Source organism: Callithrix jacchus, chromosome 3 (assembly GCF_049354715.1).
Source record: "Callithrix jacchus isolate 240 chromosome 3, calJac240_pri, whole genome shotgun sequence".
NCBI lineage: Eukaryota > Metazoa > Chordata > Mammalia > Primates > Cebidae > Callithrix > Callithrix jacchus.
The window spans coordinates 79,122,224-79,145,095 of NC_133504.1; the positions used below are offsets into that span (position 1 = coordinate 79,122,224).

Here is a 22,872-nt window from a genome sequence, read left to right on the forward strand (position 1 = left end):
ATAAAGCATAATGATACAGATTTACATTTTTTGCCATTTTGGAGGTAAGAATGTACAATATGTTGACCAAAGTGGAGTGAGGATAGCACAGACCAACTAAGCAGTCTCCATTCACCTGAAATTAGCACAGAGAAAAAGACACACAAACAATTGTAAACATAGAAGAACAATTCCACAGTGAGAACACACATTTATTTAAAGACTCTTCTCTGGAATCTTTCTAATTCACAGTGGAAATGCCTGTTTGAATTTTCCAGCACAAGCTCTTTTCCAGCACAGGTCCAGGCTGAGAGAGAAGTTTGTTGTGTCTACATGCCCTTAGGAACAGGCAGAGGCAAACCACACAATTGAGGTTGTTATCAGTTGCCACAAGGATATGGTTTAGCTTCACCCCTATCAAGGAGGGCTCATGGCATGTGTCTCCCGGTGTGCTAGATAGGAGAATGTAGGTGTAATTTTTACCTAGAAGAGTCATTTTAATCCTTTGTAATAATTTAGGGGAAGAAAAGATACTCTTCCAAAGTTTTGTCTAGGAAAGAAAAGAACATAGAGACAGTGACTTTTAAGCCAGAGAAGTTATTAAATGTGGGCACTACCTAGTGATGGATGACTACTTATTATTAATATATGATATTAATCTGATTTTGGAGAAAAGAATGGCAATAAAAGGAACTAAAGGTAAGAGGAGCCTTAAGTTACTAGAAAAATGAGATAAGCAAAAACTAGGCATGACAAAGGTGAGAAAGAGGAAAGAAGAAATCGGAAGAAAAAATTAATGGTTTTATGGTTAAAGGGAGTTTGCTTGGGAATACTGGTATGGATAGGCTATTAAGTGAAAAAGGCAGAAAGATTCTGTTGGAAAGTCTCTAGGTACCTCTGTGAGGCAAGAAAACAATGAAATCAAGGATAAACAGTGGAGCATTGAATTGATGAGGTACACGAGAAGGTTTGTAGTCAAGTCTGAGAGAGGGCTGCTGGTAAAATACGGGGATATCATCAAGGTTGTGTGGAGTCCCCTGTAGACTGTATGTGATCAGAGTTCTGGTGATGGATTTTGGCTGTTAATCTTATGAGGATTATAAAATATGAAAGGAAGGGATGGCTTTTAGCATAGCAAGCTGGTTCAGAGCAAAAGAAATGACAAAATTATGGGTGACAGTGGAGAGACAGGCAAGAAGGCAGTCACAGAATTCGACTTTAGTCACAGTCGGATTCTAAAAAGAGCTACCAAAGATTAACTCAAGGACACTTGTACCTGGGTGAGCAACTACAGGGAGAATTCTTTCGAGGCTCAAAAAGTCAAAGAGAAGTAAAAATTAGAATGAAACAGTGCCAAATATCCTGAGAATGCTCATGAGTCTTCTTGTCTTGGAAATGGTGGATGGGAGCACTTAGAAACAAAAATTACGTTAAATAAAAATGTTTAAGTTAGCAGCATGCTGTCAAAATATTCCATCACCTTTCACTTGGAAACATAAATGCTTTAAGATCATGCTGGGCAGCACTGCTGAGATCTCTGTACAATGATAGTTAGATCACAGTCCAGCCAGCTGTACGGAATTATAAATATATATTTCAAAATTTTGAACAAAATAATGTGTTACTTCCTATATAGTTCATCAGATCTGATTTCTCTTGTAAATATAAGTAGGGATCATTTGCAAAATAACAGAGTAGAATTTCCTGTGCAGACAGATGCTTTTTATATTTATAAAGCTTGAGCTCCTTTTTTTTTTCTTTTTAATGTTCTGGGAAACTGGAAACTGATATGATTTTTCATATCAAGTTTAGTTTAACATATGGCAGTGAGCTCTCTGAGACTGTCTCCAAACTTTGCAGTTAACAGTTTCCAGCCTACACAGGAAACGAAGCTGTGCTTCTGACGCATTCCCATTATATGGGAAGACCGCAGAGAACAGCCTAAAGTTAAACCACAAAAATTATGTTTATACAAAGCGCAGCATTCAATTTAAACCACAGTAGCACAGAAATCTTCAGTTGATGCTTCAATTCCAGTTTTAAGTTGTTCTAGCAAAATGTTTCAAAGCATGTCAATAACCGAGTCACTGCTTCATCTATTCTTCAGCTTTTAGTTAGGTAGATGAGCAAAAAGCAAGTCTGACTCGACATTGGTTTCTCAATTTAAGAATCAGCTTGTGTTTAATTCTTCTACTGGATTTGTATGTATTACAAAAGCAAAGCAAGAGAAACTGATGAACAAAACCTCATCAATCCAGAACCCTTAAAGGAAAGATCAGCGATAATCATTGTGCAAAATAATTTTTATATATTACATTCCTAATACATATACATACTGAATACAGTGTGTACATATGGAGTATATGGAAAATAAAGTACTGAATAAATGATTACTTCAGCATGACATAGGGTTGTATATTTTGTCATAAAATAGTTCCATACTGCTTTATAGCTATGCTTTTTGAGTTCCTGGTTTGCTTTTTAACAGGGTTGTATTTTGTTTTTGTTTTCTGTTTGTGTGGTTTACTCTTTTGTTAGCTTTCATTCCCCATTGCTACTGCTCTAGCATTCTTTCTCTTCTTTCTGTCCTAAGGTTCTAATGTTTGTGTAGACTATATCCTTTAGGATAAGAAAGCAGACAAGAAGTGTGGCCAAATTCTGCTTAAAAATGAGGCTAGCCAAGGCTGAGTGTGGACCAGGGATATTCTATCAACAAAGCACAATAACAGTGGAAAGAACGTGGATTTGTCTCTTAGTTGTTTTCTTTTGATCAAATTATATAACCTTTGAACTTCAGTTTCTTCATCTATCAGAATTTTCAGTTTCCTAACAGAACTGCTGCTAGGGTAAAATAACATTTTATATATGTATGTATGTGTGTCTGTGTGATATATATATATATACACATATATGTGTGTGTGTGTGTGTATATATATACATATACACACATATATCACACACACACACACACACACACACATATATATATATATATATATATATATATATATACACATCTCCTCATAGAAGTTGTTGTGAGAATTAAATAAGGTTTTTATGAAAGCATGTAGCACATTGCCTGGCACAAAGTAGGTTCCTTTTGTCTTCTCTCACTTCTCAAGGGACCTTTCTTATTTATTCCCTTGTTCTGGTCTGAAATCCATACAGTTGTTACAGGGAGAAGTAGAATCACAGATAGTTGACATATTATTATTAGTGTTTTACCTCTCATCCCATGGAAAGAGTTTTAAGAAAGAGTTAATGTTTTGAAATGTGAAGAAAAAGATTCTTTATATACTCAAAAAGTATTATTTTAATGAACCCCTTAATATATTATCTTAAAATGATTCATATAAATGTTAGTACATAATTAGATGGGAATTCTTTGCTAAGAACTCATCTTAGCACTTTTAATCAGTGTTTTATCCTTCTTGTTAGAAAAAGTGATATAAAATCATTAAAGAAAAATTTAAAAATACAGAAGAGAAGAAAGAAAAATATACCCAATCCTCAACATTCAAAGATCCATATCTTTTCATTATTTTAATAATTTTAAAAATTGCCATTTATGTATAATTTTGTATGGTTTTTATACATATCTTTTATACCTCATGTTATTACCTAATTATTCATAAGCATAAATTTTTAAGTCTGTACAATAATCTAAGTGGTATGATTTATTTAAACATTTTTCCTGCATTGGACATTCTTGTTGTTTCCATTTTCTGTCCCCATTACAAGGAGCCCTTTTTCTGTATTTAGCACTCTTTCCTTAGGAGAGATCCCTAGAAGTGGAATCATAACATTAAAGGATATCAAGAAGTTTAAGGCTGTTGCCAAGTTGGAAAACAGCAATCTCAGAATCACAATTTTACTACAAAGGATACCTGGGCAAGCCTCCCTGGCATTTGTTCTATTTATGCCAAATGAATGCCTCAGCCCTTTGTTTTACTGTAGATAGGGAATCTCACCTTGACTATGTTTACTGATGGCAACTGCAGTGAGCACTGAGATGGCCTGATAATATTTTTCAAAACTTAATTTCTAATGTCTACTAAATAACTAATTTCTCATAAGAGAGAACTCTTATTATTATAGTGTTACTGATATTTTTACAGAAGAGGACATAGAAGAGTAGAATTAGCAAGAGAACAGCAATGCGCATGTCCCTCCTTTGTCATCCCAGGAGACCCACACCGCTTATTGGCCCCTATCTGGCTGTGAGCTCCTGACAGACTACATTTACCAACAAGCTCTACTTAACCCTGGGTTTGCTAGTTTGGAAGAAAAGATGTGGCAAACCCACTCCTTTTGGAACTCAGAGGGCCCAATTATTCAATTATCTGTGTTACTAATACCTCCCTTGAAAGCAGTAATCATATGACCTTCATAAAGACCAACAATTCCGCTGACATCCAAGACCAAAATGTGAGGAGCAAATACACTCCTATGCAAGTAAAGCTTCTGTGAGGGCCTCCACCCAAAGTAGGAAATCACTAACATCTGCAACAGGTGGCCCCATACTCTAGGGCCACAGGCAAGTGAGTTTACTCAGAGGACCAAGCAGCATTAGCCTAAGAAACCAGGCAAAAAAAAACAAAAAAACAAAAACAAAAAGACCCAAAAAAACCCAGTGGATTAAACTCTGCAAAGTAAACTCTTAAGAATCTACTGAGTTATGATCGGGAATGTCTCAGCAATCTAAATCTCAAATATGGTATAACATCATATGTCCTGAAAGTAAGATTGAAGCTGAGCATTAAGCATCCTAAGGGGATACCAATTTAGTGAAACTCCCAATTTGAGTGTAACTGGGACCTTTTAAAAAAATTTCCTTGCTGGCCAAGGTTTTCTCTCCTGAGCCAAATTTGTAGGTCTTTTTGGAAGCAGTGAGAAATGATTTGGCTTTGCCTGAGTTCTTTCAGGGCTGAAGCTTCCACTACAAAGAAAGAAGTGGATAGTCGGGGAGACGAGGTCAAAATAGGAACTCTCTAAGAAGTGTACACAAAAATTTAAGTATAAGATAATTGAAACATCAATTAAAAGTTGGAAATTGTAAACAACTTGCTGTTTTAAAATACCCCAAGCACACTCCTGGGGATTTTGTACTGCTATTTCCTTTGCCTGAAGATGAAATCAGAGAGGTAAGCTTTGGGAATCACACAGGGTCTTATAGGCCTTGGTAAGAAACCTGCCTTTTACTCCACGAGAGAAGATTGTATGGTTGTGAGCAAAAAAATAATGGCATCTGACTTATATTTTACTTTCTCCTCAATTAATTGAGAAAAATATTTTAAATCAATAGAAAAGGCAAATAATTAGTAGAGTGAACGTTTGTATAACCTTTATCTATTCTCTGATTACTTAGATTTCACTACACTTGCTTAATTTTTCTTTCTCTCTTTATTTTTTATTTTGCTGAATCATTTGAAAATAAGTTGCAGATATCAAGACCCTACCATTAAATCTTTCAGTATGTATCATGTGAGAGTAGTTACATTTTCTATATAACCAAATATCATCATCACAACTAAGAAAACTGGTTGTTAATTCAGTATCATCTATTATATAGTCCAGATTTAAATTTCCCCAATTGCCTCATTGTTGTCTGTGGTAAATTCAATTTTCCAGCAATGACTGCCACAATTTCTTTTTCTTCCAGAATGTTGTCAGTCCCCTATAGAGATAATTCATTTCTTCTCCCTTTGAATATGGTCAGGCTTTTGTGATAGCAAAAGTGATGCTGTGACTTCTGAATCCAAGGCAATTCTGCTCTGCCTTGCTTGCTGCATCCCTTGATGGAGCCCTAAAGCTGTCTGATTGTTCTGGGAAGAGACCTAGATAAGCCCCTGGGTAAAGATCACATGGAAAAGCCCTGCAACTACATGAGGAGATGCCCACCAGCTCACAGATGCTCTAGTCACCACCATCTAGTTTTCCAGCTCTAGTCACCATTTGACTGCAACTTCATGAGAAACCTGGAGCCAGGATCATCCCCAATTCATCTCTTTGTTTTTTGTTGTTGTTGTTGTTGTTTTTGAGATGGAGTCTTGCTCTGTCACCCAGGCAGGAGTGCAATGGCGTGATCTTGGCTCACTGCAACCTCTGCCTCCCAGGCTCAAGTGATTCTCCTGCCTCAGCCTCCCGAGTAGCTGGGATTACAGGCACCTTCCACCATGCCCAGCTGATTTTTGTATATTTTTTTATACAGACAGGGTTTTGCCATGTTGACCAGGCTGGTTTTGAACCCCTGACCTCAGGTGGTCTGCCTGCCTTGGACTCCCAAAATGCTAGGATTACAGGCATGAGCCACTGCACCCAGCCTAGTTCAGATCTTTCTGATTGCTGACATACAGAAACCATGAGAGATCATAAAATGATTGTTTTTTAAAGCCACTTTATATTGTGGCTAAAAAATAACTTAAAAATGACTTTTATAGATGTATATTTTAAAAAATTCTATATCCAGTGAAATCATAGGCTAATAAAATGACATATTATTATGTCTTTTAGTTTCTTTTAAACTAGAATAATCCCTTCTTCCTATTTTTTTAAAAACACGATATTGTCCTTTTTAGAAAAGTCCAGGTTATTTGTTTTATAGACTATATCTGTCCGATTATTTCTTCATTAGATTAAGAATACAAAAAGATATTTTAAAAGTTATTTCTTATTTCTTTCAAAAATTGTAAAACACATAAAATTTACCCTCTTAAAATTTTAAATGTACAGTGCAGTATCATTAATTATAGGTGCATGTTGTACAGTGGATCTCTAGAGTGTATTCATCTTGCATAACTGAAAATTTATATCCATTGACCCCTCCCCAAGCTCCTGGCAACCATCACTCTACTATCTGTATGAGTTTGACTGTTTTAGATATCTCATGTTAAGTGATATTTGTTCTTCTGTGACTGGCTTATTTCACTTAGCATAATGTCCTCAATGTTGATCCATGTTGTGACACATAGCAGGATTTCCCTGTTCTTTTGAAGGCTGAACAACATTTCATTGTATGAATATATCACATGTTTTTTACCCATTTGTCTGTTGATGGGCATTTATATTGTTTCCCCATCTTGGCTATGTGAATGCTGCAGTGAACATGAGAGTGCACATATATCTCTTTAAGATCCCAATTTCAGGTTTTTTTGGATGTATACCCAGACATAGAATTGTTGAATATATGGTAGTTCTATTTTTAATTTTTTGAGGAACCTCCATAGTTTTCCATAGCAGCTGAACCATTTTACATTCCTACCAACTGTGTTCAAGAGTTCCAATTTCTCCACATCCTCACTAGCACTTGTTTTTTAAAATATATGTATATATTTAAAAAATAATATATATATATCAATTTAGTGTCTTTTTTAACATCTATATTCATCAGGACCATTGGCCTATAATTTCTTTTCATATGTCTATCAGTCATGTCATCTTTGGAGAAATGACTATTCAAGTTCTTTGCTCATTTTCTAATTGTATTATTTGCTTTTTGCTATAGAGTTTTAACAGTTCCTTTTATATTATATCCTTATTAGACATATAACTTGAGACTGTTTTATCTCATTCCATAGGTTGTATTTTCTCTCAGTTGGTTATATATATTTTTTGCTGTGCAGAAGCTTTTTGATTTGATGTAATCCCACCACTTGTCTATTTTTGCTTTTGTGGCATGTGCTTTTGGTGTCATATTCAAGAATCATTGCCAAGACTAATGTAATGAAGTTCTTCCTTTATGTTTTTATTGGAATGTTTTATACTGTCAGATCTTACTTTTTAGTCTTTATTCCTTTTTAAATTGATTTTTGTGTATGGTATAAGATAAGGGTTCATTTTAATTTTTTATATGTGAATATTCAGTTTTCTCAACCCCATTTGTGAAAGAGACAATCTTTTCCTCATTGTGTATTCTTGATTCCCTTGTAAAAGATCAGTTGACAACATATGCATAGATTTATTTCTGGGCTCCCTATTCTGTTCCATTGGTCTATGTGTCTATCTTTGTACCAGCACCATATTGCTTTAATTACTATATCTTTGTAATATATTTTCAAATCAGAAGTGTGATTCCTCCAGCTTTGTTCTCCTGTCTCAAAATTGTTTTGGCTTTTGGGGGCACTTTGTGGTTTCATGTGAATTTTAGGTTTGTTAAAAAATGCTCCTGGGATTTTGATAGGGTTTGCATTGAATCTGTAGATTACAGATTGGACATTTTATAATATTAAGCTTCTAATCCATGAAGATGGAGTATCTTTCAATTTATTTTTATCTTTTTAAATTTCTTTTGGAAACATTTTGCACTCAGTGTATGAGTTGCTTACTGTTTGGGACAGTTTATTTCTAAGTATTTTATTCTTTTTTATGCTATTATAAATGGGATTGTTTTCTTAATTTTCTTTTTGGATAGTTTGTGGTTAGTGAAACATAACTCATTTTTGTATGCTCATTTGGTATCCTGGAACTGTTAATTCAAACAGTTGATTTTGTGTGTGTGCATTCATCTGTGCATGTGTGTGTATCTATGTGAACTCTTAAGGGTTTTCTACATATAAGATCATGTCATGTGGAAACAGAGATAATTTTACTTCTTTATTTACAATTTTAATGTCTTTTATTTTTTCTTGCCTAATTGCTATGGCTAGTATTTCCAGTACAATGTTGAATGAAAATGATGAGAGTAGGCATCCTTGCCTTGTTCCTCAGGCATGTTTTCAGGTTTTTATCATGAAGAATGATGTTACATGTCAGGTTTTTCATACACGGCCTTCATTATGTTGAGGTAATTTCCTTTTATTCCCAGCTTGTTGCAAGTTTTTATCATAAAAGTGTATTACATTTTGTCAAACAATTTTTCTGTATCTATTGGGATGATCATAAAATTTTATCCCTAATTATGTTATTTTGGTATATTACATTAACTGATTTTTGTATGTGGAACCATCTTTGCATCCTAAGAATCAGTGCCACTTAGTCATGGTATATAACCTTTTAATATGTTGTTGAATTTAGTTTGCTACTATTTTGTCAAGCATTTTTGTATCTATGTTCATCACGAATATTGTCCTGTAGTTTCTCTTCTCATAGTATGTTTTTCTGGTTTTGGTATCAGGCTGGTGCTGACCTCATAGACTGAGTTTGGAAGTGTTCCCTTCTATTCCATTTTTTTTTTGGAGAGTTTGAGAAGGATCAGCATTAATTCTGTACATGTTTGATATATTTCACCAGTAAAGACATCTGTTCCTGGAAGTTTCTTTGTTGGAAGCCTTTTGGTTAGTGACTCAATCTCCTCACTACTTACAGGTCTGCTCAGATTTTCTATTTCTTCAATATTAAGTCTTGGGGGTTTGTATCTGTCCTGTTTAATACAACCTTGTTAGTGTTTGAGTGTTTCCTTTTTTTCTGGTACAAGGTGTTCCAGACTTAATTTGTACTTTCCATGTATCTGACTTGAATTTAGCCTTTTCTCCAAAAGCCCACTTACTTTTGGGGAGAAATGGTATTTAGAAATTAAAATTTAAGCATTAGCTGAGCTCTTTGCTACTGGGTGTCATTGATTCTAGATAGAGTTAGGAAACCTTAAATTCTTATTAATCTCATATCAAATTGAAATACTCTGATTCTCCCTTATTATTCTCTTTTCCATAATTTTATTCTTTGTTTTCCAGTGAAAACTCAGTTCCCAACAGTATCAATATATTCTTTTATTTTCTCTATCTGACAATACATGAGAAATGTTTCATAATTCAACAAAAATTTACTGATAAAGTTTACATTTTCTATGCAATTTTGCCCTACATTTCACTAAATGTATACAGTTAGAATACTCTACTCAAAATTATTTTAATTATTTTCAGTAATATATTACATATGTCCACGTTAGAATTGTTCATTTTTCTTTAATTGTCAGGTTTGCTTATTTCCCCCTCATCTTTTTTCATTTATTATTTTGATTATATGTAAAACATTTCATGGTTCAAAATCAGAGCTATAGCCTGGGCGCTGTGGCTCACGTCTGTAATCCCAGCAGTTTGGGAGGCCAGCGTAGGCGGATCATGTGGTCAGGAGATGGAGACTATTCTCATTAACACAGTGAAACCCCATCTCTACAAAAAATACAAAAAATTAGCCAGGCACGGTGGCATGAACTATATAGCCCCAGCTACTTGGAGGCTGAGGCAGGAGAATCTCTTTAACCTGGGAGCGGAGGTTTCAGTGAGCCGAGATCCGGCCATTGCACTTCAGCCTGGGTGACATAGTGAGACTCTATTGTACTTAGTGAAGAGTTTTTCCCACTCACCCCCTTACTTTTTAAAAATTTCTATTAATGATTAACAAAACGCTTTTAGTATTTTGATGTGTTTTTCCTTTTTTTTTTTGTACAAGTAGGTAAATATCAATATGTATTCAGATTGCCTACTTTTTCCTCCCTTAATATATTGTGGAAATCACAGTACATCAAAATCTCCCTAATTTTATTTATATAGTAGTCTCATGTATGACTATACCACAGATTTTTTAAAGCAGTCTCTTATGGGTGGATGTTTAGGTTTTTCCTGCTATTCGATGTACAGATAATCCTATAATGAACAACTGAAAAAACGGTTTGCACTCAGACTGTTCACTAAAAATTTGACTTTGTGGTAATTCCTTCTTCAAGGTAGAGTCCTGAAGGTAGAATTTCTGCAGCAAAGAGCAAGTGCTATGTAGATTTGTTAGATGTTGCTAAATTTCTCCCATTAGTGTTGTACAATTTTGCTCACCCACCAGGATGTATGAGAGTACCTGTTTTCCCACAGACTTGCTAACAGAATATCTTATAAATAATTTGAATTTTTGTTAATTTGGTAGATTAGAATAGTATTTCAGTATAATCTTACTTTGCATTTTTCTTATTATGAGTGAAATTGAGCATCTTCTTGTAAATTCAATGACTTCAATAAGGCCATATGCTAGATGCCATGTTGGCAGGGAATAAAAGTCCAGTTAGTCAAACCCTCTGTAATCAAGTGAATTCTGTGGTGAGGTACTTCCAAGGCAACCAAATTTTCTTTCGAAATCCAAAGATAGTACATATGTAATCATGGGAAGGTAACATATTGTCATTTATTTAGAGTCTACTATGTGCCATTTATTTAAAATCTACTTTTGTAGTGTATGGTGAATGTAAAATAAAATAAGGCATGATGTTTTCCATCAAGGAAGTAAAAAATTATTGTAAGGTAAAGGTAATTGATTTTATGACTGGGCAAATTATAATTGGGTTATGCCTGAGTTCCATAAGAACACAGAGAAACATTGGAAATCAAATTGGAGGATTGGGGATGTCATCTTTAAAAAGATGGTATGTGAGCGCAGATTTGCAGGAGGGCATTCTAACTTGAGGTGGTAACACTTTAAGACATAGAGTGAGATAGCAAAAAGTTTTGTTCAAGGTACTATGAATTATTCTGTATGGATAGAATGAAAGGTACATATAAGAAGTTATTGAAAAAAGGGATCAGAAAAGCAGACAGGAGCCAGATTTGATTTTTTTTTTTTTTAAGTGAAGAAATTTTCTGTTTATCCTGAATGCTAGAAACAGTGTTTAGGAATTAACATCTGAGAACTAGCTGAGCTCTTGTCTACTGGGTGTAGAAAAGAGCTGGGTGGGAAACTATCAAAGGATTAAACAAAGAATAACATAATATTCATTTCTCAAATTAATGTCTATTTTCTTATATTTTAAGATAATATTCATTCCAAAAACTTGGAAGTTTATCATATTCCTATTTTTCTTAATTATGGAGGTCAAAACAACTTAATCATGCTTCCTGTGGTTATTTTAATCTCATAGTGACAAGTAACTACAGTAAATTCTCACTTAATGTTATTGGTAGGTTCTTGGAAACTACAAGTATAAACAAAATTTACATATAACAAAAGCAATTTTATCATTGGCAAAATAATCTAAACCAGGGCTAATTTCCTATGACATATTTCTGTTCCCCAAAATATCACCCAACTTCTAAACAGGAACCAAAGCACTTTAATTTTAAACATTGAAATAAATGTAAGCTCTACATACATTTAAGAAAGATTAATAAAAGCAAGTAAGATAATCATTTACCCAGTTATTCCAGTTTAGGATTGCTTGGGGGCCAGAGCCTATCCTGGCAGTTCACAGCACAAGGCAAGAACCAACCCTGGATGATATGCTATTCCATCACAATATAGACAGAAAAATTAACCTGATATGCACATCTTTGGGATGTAGGAAGAAACCAGAGTACCAGGAGAAAACCCACATAGACATGGGGAGAATGTGCAAACCTTCTGGATGGGAATTAATTTTTTCTTTATCAACATTGTAACTAAATGATATTAAATGAAATAACATTATTCAAGGACCTGCTGTATATAACACCACAGTTAGTGATGTAGAACATTAATAATAGAAAAATAGCACTGATGTGGAGGATAGCAAAGAAATAAAATGTTTCTGCTTTATAAATTTCAAAGTCTTATCATTTTATAAGTAACATCGATACAATGTATTGGTTTAAGATACAAAGAACATAGTTTTTTATTTGTAGTTCTTTTAAAGTACACTAGACATTTTTCCTTAACTGCTACTGCTTCTTACAGCTTTTCTCAAAAGCACTAATATTTTGCTTTTTAACCCTACATGGAGATGGTTTGCTTTTTCTTAAACAACAGCCTTGCGTGTTAAACTACTCACACATTTTCCCAGTACCAGGTCACTGAGTCATATTAAGAAGGAATGTGCAGAAACAGTGTGTTGTAGTGGGCGAAGTGGTGAACTAAGAGTCAGGAGGAATAGAGTTCTGGTCAAAATACTATATAAGTGACCTGCAGAGAGCTAAATAATCTCTTTGGAATTCTAGTTCTCCACTAAAAATTAGGAGATTGATAGATAACCTTCATAGTCTTTTCCAGTTTAATAGTCCTTTGTTGTGTGTCAGGTAAATTTTGTCGTCACTTGAAAAAACCTGCTAAAGATTTAGGGCCATCTACACATTTTCTGAATTCTAAATTTCATTTACTTGCAAGCAGAGAGTCTGCCAGATGCAGTTTTATTAAAACTAGGCTTGTTATTAACATTTGGATTTACCTTAAAGCAAGTCATGTCCCTGAAATATAACTCCTCATGCATTTAGTCAATCATTAAAATACATTTAGTAAACTCTTATTAGATTCAAACATTGATCTAGACACAATGGAAAGCACAAAGATGAAACACAAACAGATTACCTCTGTAATAAGAATGCCCCATTATACAGTGGAACAGATGCACACACAAGTAATTACACTGTCGAGGAGGTGTTAGGCAACATATGAGGCATAAGTCTTACAGATACAGAACAATTGGAACTGAGTAAATAGAAATTCTATTCCTGATATACCAATAACACAAAATAATTCCATTTTATATACATCACTATTAGATAATCATTTTCAATGTAGCATTTATTGTGTAACTCTGTGTGTGTTGTGTCTCTGTGTGTGTGCATGTGTTTGAAGTTTTTGGTTGTAACACAAATAGGTGTTCACTATAGATATTATATAAAAATTAGAGGAAGATAATGGAAATCATCTTCAGTCATGTGATCTAAGATGACTACTGCTTATATTCTGCTGAGTTCTTTCTAGTCTATTTCCATATTCATATCTCAATTTCTTGTAATTTACTTTTCCCATTGAGTAGATCATAAATATTTCCCAAGTCATTAAAATTACTATTATTATTATTATTATTATTTTAGACCAAGTCTCGCTCTGTTGCCCAGGCTGGAGTGCAGTGGCATGATCTCAGTTCACTGCAACTTCTGCCTCCTTGGTTCAAGCGATTCCCCTGCCTCAGCCTTCTGAGTAGCTGGGATTACAGGTGTGCACCACCATGCCTGACTAATTTTTGTATTTTTAGTATAGACGTGGTTTCATCATGTTGGCCAGGCTGGTCACAAACTCCTGACCTCAGGTGATCCACCCACGTTGGCCTCCCAAAGTGCTGGAATTACAGGTTTGAGCCACCATGCCCAGCTAAAATTATTATACATGTTTTTAAATGCCTGAATGTATTTTATTACATAGTGTATTTTATTATATAATGTATTATATTACATAAAGGTGAACATAATTTATTTTGCTACTGGCCATTCCCCCTCTCCCTTTTGGACATTTAAGTTCATTTATTCGTTTATAAAATATTTTTAAGCACCTTATAATACCAGAACTCTTCCTAGTGTGGAGGTTTAGAGTAAACAAAACACACGATGTAAATGCCCTATAGGAGCTTGCATTCCAAGCGAGTATGGAGCAATACATATAATAAAATGATAAAATTAATTGGTCCCACCCAAGAGAACTACTTATTCTACTCATACTTTACAAGCTTCAAAATGAATCTTTTGAGCCTCTCCAAAGAGATTCAGTTTACTCCCAAATCTATAGGATTGGCTAGAGACCAATTATTGCATTTTCCTAAGATAGGTGGAACTGGAAACTTGTTAAAATGGACACTGTAGTCTTACTAGTTGCTTTGTATAAGTATATATGCCATAAATTACATAGCGTTCTATTTACCGAGGGCAGATGCACTCATTGCCAATTAATTCTTTTGTTATCTTCATAAGTTTTAGTTGTTAGTACCCTTCTACATATTACTTTATGTAAATTAATAGACTCTTTATATAAAGTCAATAGACTCTTACAGGTTTTGAAAAGATATATGAGTACTCTGTAGAATTGTAAACTGATCAAGAATATTTATATCTGAGTATATTATATATTTGTGTAGAAACGTCTTGCCTATGTATAGCTAACAGTGACTCTGGGGTACTCCCAGTGGCTCTCTCCCATGGTATATCATGAGGTAACTCTCATTACTAACCTGAATCACAACCAGTTTGAGGTCTGTTTCTGGCTGACAAGCTCTAAAACCTGATCAAGCACACTTGCAGGGAGAGTCAGTTTTTCTGGAGCAGAATCAAATTAGCAAAAGCTCATGGAACCGATAAATAAAAACAGGATACCTTCTATTAGTTTAAAATGTATAATTGTAAATTAGAGAGGAACTGAAATACTCTACAATTACTGTCTATACAGTTAGAGGGCTCTTTCCAGGGGGTCTGGTTATATTGATCAATTAAAATAAAACTTGTAAAATTATATTGCGAATTATTCTCCCAAAGAGTATAAGTTTTTATGATTAACATATTTTTCTCCTATAGAAGGAGCTACATGAGAAAGTAAACCATAATGAGGAAGTCATCATTTGGGTTTAGAATCAGAAAGACTATAATTAGAAAAATTGAAATCTTAATGGTTCCAGGCTCAGATAGCCTGCTGGATCTGAACCTCAAAGTCTATTCATCGAAACCCCTGCACCCAACCTACATGAGAGGTGTCCAGGCCTATGACATTGGAAAGGCTCATTTAGAGATGACCGAGGTTTTCTCTACCCGAGACAGTGCTAACGTTTGTCTTTGTAATTCTCTATTTTGTTAAATTCACTTGATTTATACTTCTTTCTTGCACAATAACAAATATTTTGGTAACATTAGAACATTTCAGTCCAGAGAGTTATTCTGTTTAAGGAGTTTTTACCTTTTCTGTGATCTTTCCAGTTTAATTCTGAGGGGCACATTATTGTAGTCATCTCTCACCCCAGTACTGGTAAGTTATTAGAGCACCTTGATATTATGGTGACATGGGAAAAAAATTAAAACCCTCATTAACTAAAGTTCTGTTTATATTTCTGTTTTCAGCTCAAATGTATTTGAATGTATTTAAGTGCCATGTTTCTAATATACATCTATCTTTTTTGTAGTAAATGATAACCTCACTTGGCATTCTCAGAAAATGGCATTTCTAATTGAGGCCTGGGGTATTACACTTATAATGGCTATTTTTCATATCCACCATAATTAAAATTCATGACTTTCCTGCAGCTAATGTATACTTTGATTCTATCAAGGTTTTCTCATTTTCGTTCTGGCCTAATAAAAACATCATTTGCTAAATTACTGGCATGCCTTACTGTACCTGAATCTTCCTTAGTTTCAATACAAACTTTATCCAGGCACTTAATTGAAGGATGGAGAATTCATGAGAAGCATGCCACTACTCCTTACTCTATTCTCCAAGGCCACATCACTAACTAATGATAACAGTTTTCCCTCTGGCTAGATATGGGCTAAATCCAGATGTGGGCTTCTTAACCTCTTGTCTCCAGGTGAGTAGAATTGCTTCCAACATTGGAGTTGGTGTGCCAGATAAAGTTAGCTTTGAATTCTTTGTCTGTCTTGTGGTATCTGGCAAGATTTGTCATTTATTTTGAGTCTAGGTATTTTTTCTGAAAGTAATTGTCTGTAAGTTTTCTGAATCAGGAAAGAACAAGTTTTGTCCAGCTTACCCTGTCTCCCCTGCCGCCTTTATTCCTATGAACCTCCTCATCAAGACATAAAATTGCCAAATATCATTGATAAAGGCCTGAAAAGTAGTGAGGATTTGTTAAAGAATTTGCGCAGTTAGTCCAATTAATGTCCAAAATTAACATAAACTATACTGTAAGGTTTTTAAAATTTAAGACATAATTTAGTTTTTAATTAATGAAAAATGTAATATTTCTTATCACAAATGGGTGAAATTTTTAGTATGAATCCATTGTACGTGAATGATATAACTTTGAATTTCTTCCATGCTAAATGAAATTCATTCGGTTTAGAAATTCAGAGATAAAATACTATTACGAGCTTTTAAGAAATTCATGATTTGGAATACTATGCAGCCATAAAAAAGGATGAGTTCATGTCCTTTGCAGGGACATGGATGAAGCAGGAAACCATCATTCCCAGCAAATTAACACAAGAACAGAAAACCAAACACCACATGTTATTACTCATAAGTGGGAGTTGAACAATGAGAACACATGGACACAGAGAGGGGACCATCACACACTGGGGGCTGTTAGGGGGTGAGGGGCTAGGGGAGGGATAGCATTAGGAGAAATACCTAACATAGATGACAGGTTGGTGGATGCAGCCAACCACCATGGCATGTGTATACCTGTGTAACAAATCTGCATGTTCTGCATCTGTACTCCAGAACTGAAAAGTGCAATAAAAAAAGTTCGTGATTATTTGTTAATACTCCTGTTGCTCTATGATGAAAGTAAATATGAAGCATCAGAATTTTACAGATGACATATTACAGTGCTTACAATTATTGGTGAAAATGTTGGCATTTTAAGACTGTTTTAACTGTTTCTTCAGTTCATAACCAGGCATTGGTTTAACTCTTTTTGCCTGTATATTCCTGTACTGACTGAATTGAGAAAAAAGAAAAGAAAGCTGTATACGGACATTCAAAATACTTCCATTTGTGAAAATAGCTAAGTTAGAAGAATCATATTATTTCTGACGTTCAAACCAGAGTTATTGGTAATTTCGGGATCTGAAGGTTGATAAATTTCCAGAAGTCCAAATATCACACTACTTCAAACTATCCCCATTTTTAAATATACAAGCAGGATTTGTCCAAAGATGAGTTACTCTTTCTTCTATCTCATTTTCTAGAAGTTAAAAAATAGGTATAGTGTATGAATACAAGTAGAGTTAAATACAGTAAATTTCCTTGAATACAAGTAGATGCACTATCTGGAATTTTATTTGCAGGGACTATAAAACTAAGATCAAGAGAGGGGTTTTGCAAATTTTATTCAATTTATCCCTATCTTATCCAATTTGTTTACTGATAACATTTTTTTACATTTGGAAATAATTATTTTTTTTAATCTTGAATATTGCTAATGCCAGGAGCAAACCCATACATCATCTGATAAATAAACTTAGCTTTATTTTTATGTTAGTGATTTTCAGAAGGGAAATAAAATTCCTTCTTTCCCTTGTATAGTTTACTTCAATGTGTTCTTTTGCTACACAACTTTCTAATACTTGCCTCAAGCATAAATATATGCAAATGGTTCATTCATTGTGGATCTGACACACAAGTATGAAAAGTAAAAGACTTGCACATTAAATAGGCCTGCTCTGCTTCAGCCTATAACCTAACAACATGAGATCTAACATGAAGTAGAAAATATGACTCTATTTGCTTACCTTATTCCTCTACCATTTCGCTTCTACATTAACTTTAAATAGTAAGATAAAAAAGAATAATAGAGGTAATTGTTGCCTAAATGAAAAACAACAACAACAAAAAAACAATTGGTTCCCAGTGGAAATAGAGTTTTACAGGTGAAAAATTTTGTTCTCCATAAAAGCTTCTGATCACTTTCCAACGGGGAGGAGGATCTGCTGGAGCACTTCCCTGGTTCTGCCATGAATTCCTCATGTTACTACCACTTGTAGAATTGGTTTGTCCCCATTTCTAAATGTGGTTCCATTTAGTTTTTACTACTGTTTCGAAGCTAGAACTTCATATTGGCTTGGCAAAGGACTGCCCAATCCCTAGCCTCTTTGCCATGGTAATTTTTGCCAGCCCTATCATTTTTCACTATTTATTTGGAGAACAAAGTACTTACGGGGTTGAGAATGACAGTGAAGAAAAGTTCTCCTCCTTGGATACTTTTATCCAGCTCTTTAGGACCCCCTGGATATTCTTTGTAGAAAATGGTGTGAGTGAAAAGCCCACAGGTTTGTCTTGGGAGAACCTGAAGGAAAAATTTAAAAAAGTAAGGAAAAAGCTTTTTTCAGTCAATTTGTTGAAACTTAGCTTTTTGCTTATGGAAGATGATGCACAAGCTAGCGACATTATTCAGGTCTAACTAGGGCCTGGACAATCTATCATACTCTAGGTAAGAGAGGGAGATGTTAATATGGAAGGAAGAGTGGAGAAAGTTGAAGAAATATTTTAAAACTACAATAGGTATTGTGTTATTTTAGCCACTTGTTTGTTTTAAATATCAAAGTAAGTAATTCTATTAAGAAGCCTAGTAGGTTCCAGCATCTTAAAGAGATGTTTTTTAAGAGATTAAAAAAAAAGAAGTGAAAATGAGACTTTAAAAGTATTGCATTGTCTATGGTATACTGTAATCCTCATAGGCAAGAATTTTAAGAATAAAATTCTGCCATCAAATGCAATAAAAATTCTGCCAAATTCTGTCATGCATTAGAAAATGAAGTCAATTATCAACTCAATATGCTTCTTAGGGAATGACATTTTAAATTAGAATGAATATTTGAGAAGCAAATCACAGTACTGTTCCCGTCTGAAAGGACTACTGCAGGCTATAGTAATTGCCTCAGATTCTAAATGTGAAGCCTGCCAGTTCCAAGAGATTGTCCACTTAGTTTGTTACTTTTAGAAAGTGTAACAACAAAATGGTAAAAAGTCATTTAGCAAAAGGTCTTCTCTTCATCCTTTGTGTATAAGAGCTATTATCTGCTTCAGTTATATATACTTCTGATAAGTTTTTTTTAATTTTTACAGCCTTTTGCAATTATAAAAGGAGGTGTAAATTAAAGCTGTGCAAGATGGTAAAGCCTTAAGCTAAATATTTTCCAATGACTTCATGGTGACCTGTGTTTGTCACTATACATTTGAAGTAGCAGAACATTAATAAGTATACTTCAGAGAGCTACAAATGTTACAGAATCATATACAGGCAGGTCTTCTCGTTATTGTCCTAAGCAAATCAATCTTGATGTTTTCTGTCTCTACTCTTAAAGCATATTTGGTTCAGTAAGTGCTTTCAAAATATTACCTGTCCAGGACTTCTTATGTTTTGTAACCCTCTGGAAGTATACTAGTTTTTTAAAAAACTTGAAGGTATATTAAAATAAATTTTAATCTAGCTCTTGGACAGTACAATATTGGTTATATAATACAATCGATTATATAATCTAGTCCTTGAACAGACAGTTCAATCAATATATCACTTACTACTGAATAAACCAAAACTGTATATATCTTATTTATTTTGGTAAGTTGGTAGAAGTTACATCCTTAGAAGCTATTTTGTCTTAATAAAATAGTTTAAAAAATCTGTTTAAAGCACAGAATATTAGCTCTGATGTTTAAAGGCATTATATATCCTCAAAATCCTATCTATACATACACAAAAAACTAAATGCAAACACATTTTAGCAGAATTAAATATAGTTTCTAACAATTATTATAAATGTAATATTTGGAAATTAAAAATGAAATTTTGAATTTGGAAAGCATTTGGAACAAATTCTTTATATAGCATTTATTCATTTATTTAAAAATATTTATTCTAAACTCTATACTAGCCCGCAGAACAGAGTTAGTTCCATGCTAGTGGAACTAACTATGGACTCTATGTTAATCTGTTGCATGGAGTTAGTTTTATGCTAGAATGTTAGATGTATGTGCTAGTTTCATGCCAGTCCATGTGGGAGAACAGAAAAAGATGTTTTCTACTCTTGAAGAATTTAAACTATATCGGGGTAACGAGAAAGACCTCAAAGCTAAATAATAAAATGCTCACGTGTTAAATGCCAAGTAAATGTTATATTTTAAAAGTGTATGTCTATGACTGAATCACTTCTAGGGTTCAGTTTGAATCTCTTGCTTGGAAGATTATAGAATATATACAGAGCCATCCTTTTGACTTGATTACCTGGCTGATTCTGTGCAAAATGAAGAGATAAGTGAAAAGATATTTGAGTTCTGTCTGTCTCTCAAATTCTTTGAATTTTGGTGCAGTGAAGAGGAAGTGGCAGGCTTTACCCTGCAACTCCAGAAGCACTACTGCTGAGGGTATGAGCCCCATGGAGGGCCCTAGGGGAGTCAGTGGACTACCATAGGGGGCTATGGAGATAATTAAGAGTGTTAAAAGTGTCATATTCTACTGCCTTGCTCCTTAAATGCAGTGGCACCAAATAAGGAGCATGCTCCTTGAAACAGCTTTCTTGTGCTACAGAAAGGATGAGAAACGTTTTTAGGTATTCTGCTGTGGACAGCCCACTAGACTTGGTTCTGGGAATGTAACAACATCAAATTCAAACTTTGAGATGCCAGTGAACCCCTGGAAACTTTATTGCTGCTGAAAATAGTTGATGATGAAAGCCATGATCAACAAGAATCTTGGCCAATGGGAACTGAAGCCAACGTCTGTACCTAAGGCTCATTCAGGAGCAATTGCCAACAAATACTTCTGGGGAATACCAATAAAGACCACTTAGACGGTTTTCAGCAGGATTAATAGTAGACTCTACCAATGGGCATTTCCACTAAAAACAGTAAGTATATAGGCTGTGTAGTCTAATTTCTTTGAGTCTCTGGCTGATATGGTTAGAGTTTGTGTCCCCACCCAAATCTCATCTTAAATTATAATCCCCATAATGCTCATGTGTCAATAGAGAGACCAGGTGTGGAGGTAACTGAATCATGGGAGTAGTATCCCACATTCTGTTCTTGTGATATTGAGTTCTCACGAGATCTGATGATTTTATAAGAGGTCTTCCCCATTCATTCAGCACTTCTTCTTCCTGCTGCCTTGTGAAGAAGGTGCTTTGCTTCCTCTTTGCCTTCTGCCATGATTGTAGGTTTCCTGAGGTCTGCCCAGCCATGCTGAATGGTGCATCAATTAAACATCTTTCCTTTATAAATTACCCCAGTCTTGGGTATCTTCTCATAGCAATGTGAGATGGACTAATATACTGATTCTTTCTAGAGAGTCATGTTCAACAACCAGAAATTAGAGTAGAGAGTGCTGGTTTTCTATCAGGTCCTGACTGAAGGAAACTAAAATGGCTCAGTTGAAAATGCAATAAAACTGGAGGTCCAGAGATTTTGGTTAGGGCTCAAACACCTTAAAGTGTAATTGGTGTTTATGTTGCTGATGAAAATGTGAAATGATGTGTTATAGGAATTCAGAGGAGAATACAATCCCTGTAGGTATGAGTTATTAAGTTGCTATATACTAGGGTATTTTGTTTTCAATTATTTAAGATATGGGACTTAATATTGAACAATAAAGGTTATAGAAATAGGTAGAGAGTGGCCAGAAAGTCTCTTAAGGTGGAAAGAATGACACAGGCCTGGTAACAGCAATACTATTACAGGGTTTGGTTGGAGTAAGTGTATTTCAGCTACAGGGAATAGGAAATAGAAAGGTAGATAGACCAGATGTTTTTCAGGTCCCTGAAGATTATATTAGTGAGTATGGAAGCAATTGGAACTGATCAAGGTTAGAAAGGCCAGGATGAAGGCAGCATTTTAGAAAGATTAAAAGGTTGGCACTGTCTATGGGATAGACTGCAGTGAGGGGGTGGATGAAAGCTGTAAATAGACAAGTAGAAAGCAGCACCAGAGTCAACACATGAAAGTCAACGAAGTAGATTAAGATGGTGGCAGTGGGAAAGGAAATAAAAAGGATATAAAGAAATTATTGATGAAATGTAGACACTGATTAGAAGTGCTGGGGGGATAGAATGATGTTCAAATTACAGAACTGAATTAAAGATAATAGCACAATTGATAACTGGTTTAAAAGGAAAATAAGCCTTTTGAGTTGGATTTGGAAATGGATCATCAAAAAAATGTTGCTTTCTTCTCATACAACAAAATAAGAATGTGATCTAAAGTTTAGTCCTCAGTTCCCTTTTTCTAGATGCATTCTTTTCCTAGGAAGGCATATTGGCTCCTGTGATCTCTACTAGCTTCTCTATTTGGATGGCTCCTAGCCCTGTTTTTTCTCTCTCATTGTGTAATCTACTGTCTGCTGAATATATCCCATTTGGAAGCTCTCATCTAAGAGCCCACAAGCCAAATATAGAAGGTTTCCACAGATTGCTGCAAAAGTGGGCCCACAGAGACAGTTCCATCAAAACAGGAAATCTATTAGAGCCTCAATTACCTGCAAAATTCATGCATTTGTAATATAGATAAAATGTGTTT

General features: G+C 34.6%; 1 protein-coding gene across 5 annotated transcripts in view; it reads right to left on the reverse strand.

Annotated features, from left to right (window-relative positions):
- Positions 1–22,872, reverse strand: part of LOC100394816 (N-deacetylase and N-sulfotransferase 3) — a 183,433-nt gene that overhangs the window by 84,755 nt on the left and 75,806 nt on the right. For all 5 annotated transcript variants that reach the window (XM_078366578.1, XM_078366579.1, XM_008992776.5 and 2 more), the window contains one exon: positions 18,527–18,655. In XM_078366578.1, the coding sequence (XP_078222704.1) occupies positions 18,527–18,655 (129 nt within the window). The remainder of the gene's footprint in view (positions 1–18,526; positions 18,656–22,872) is intronic.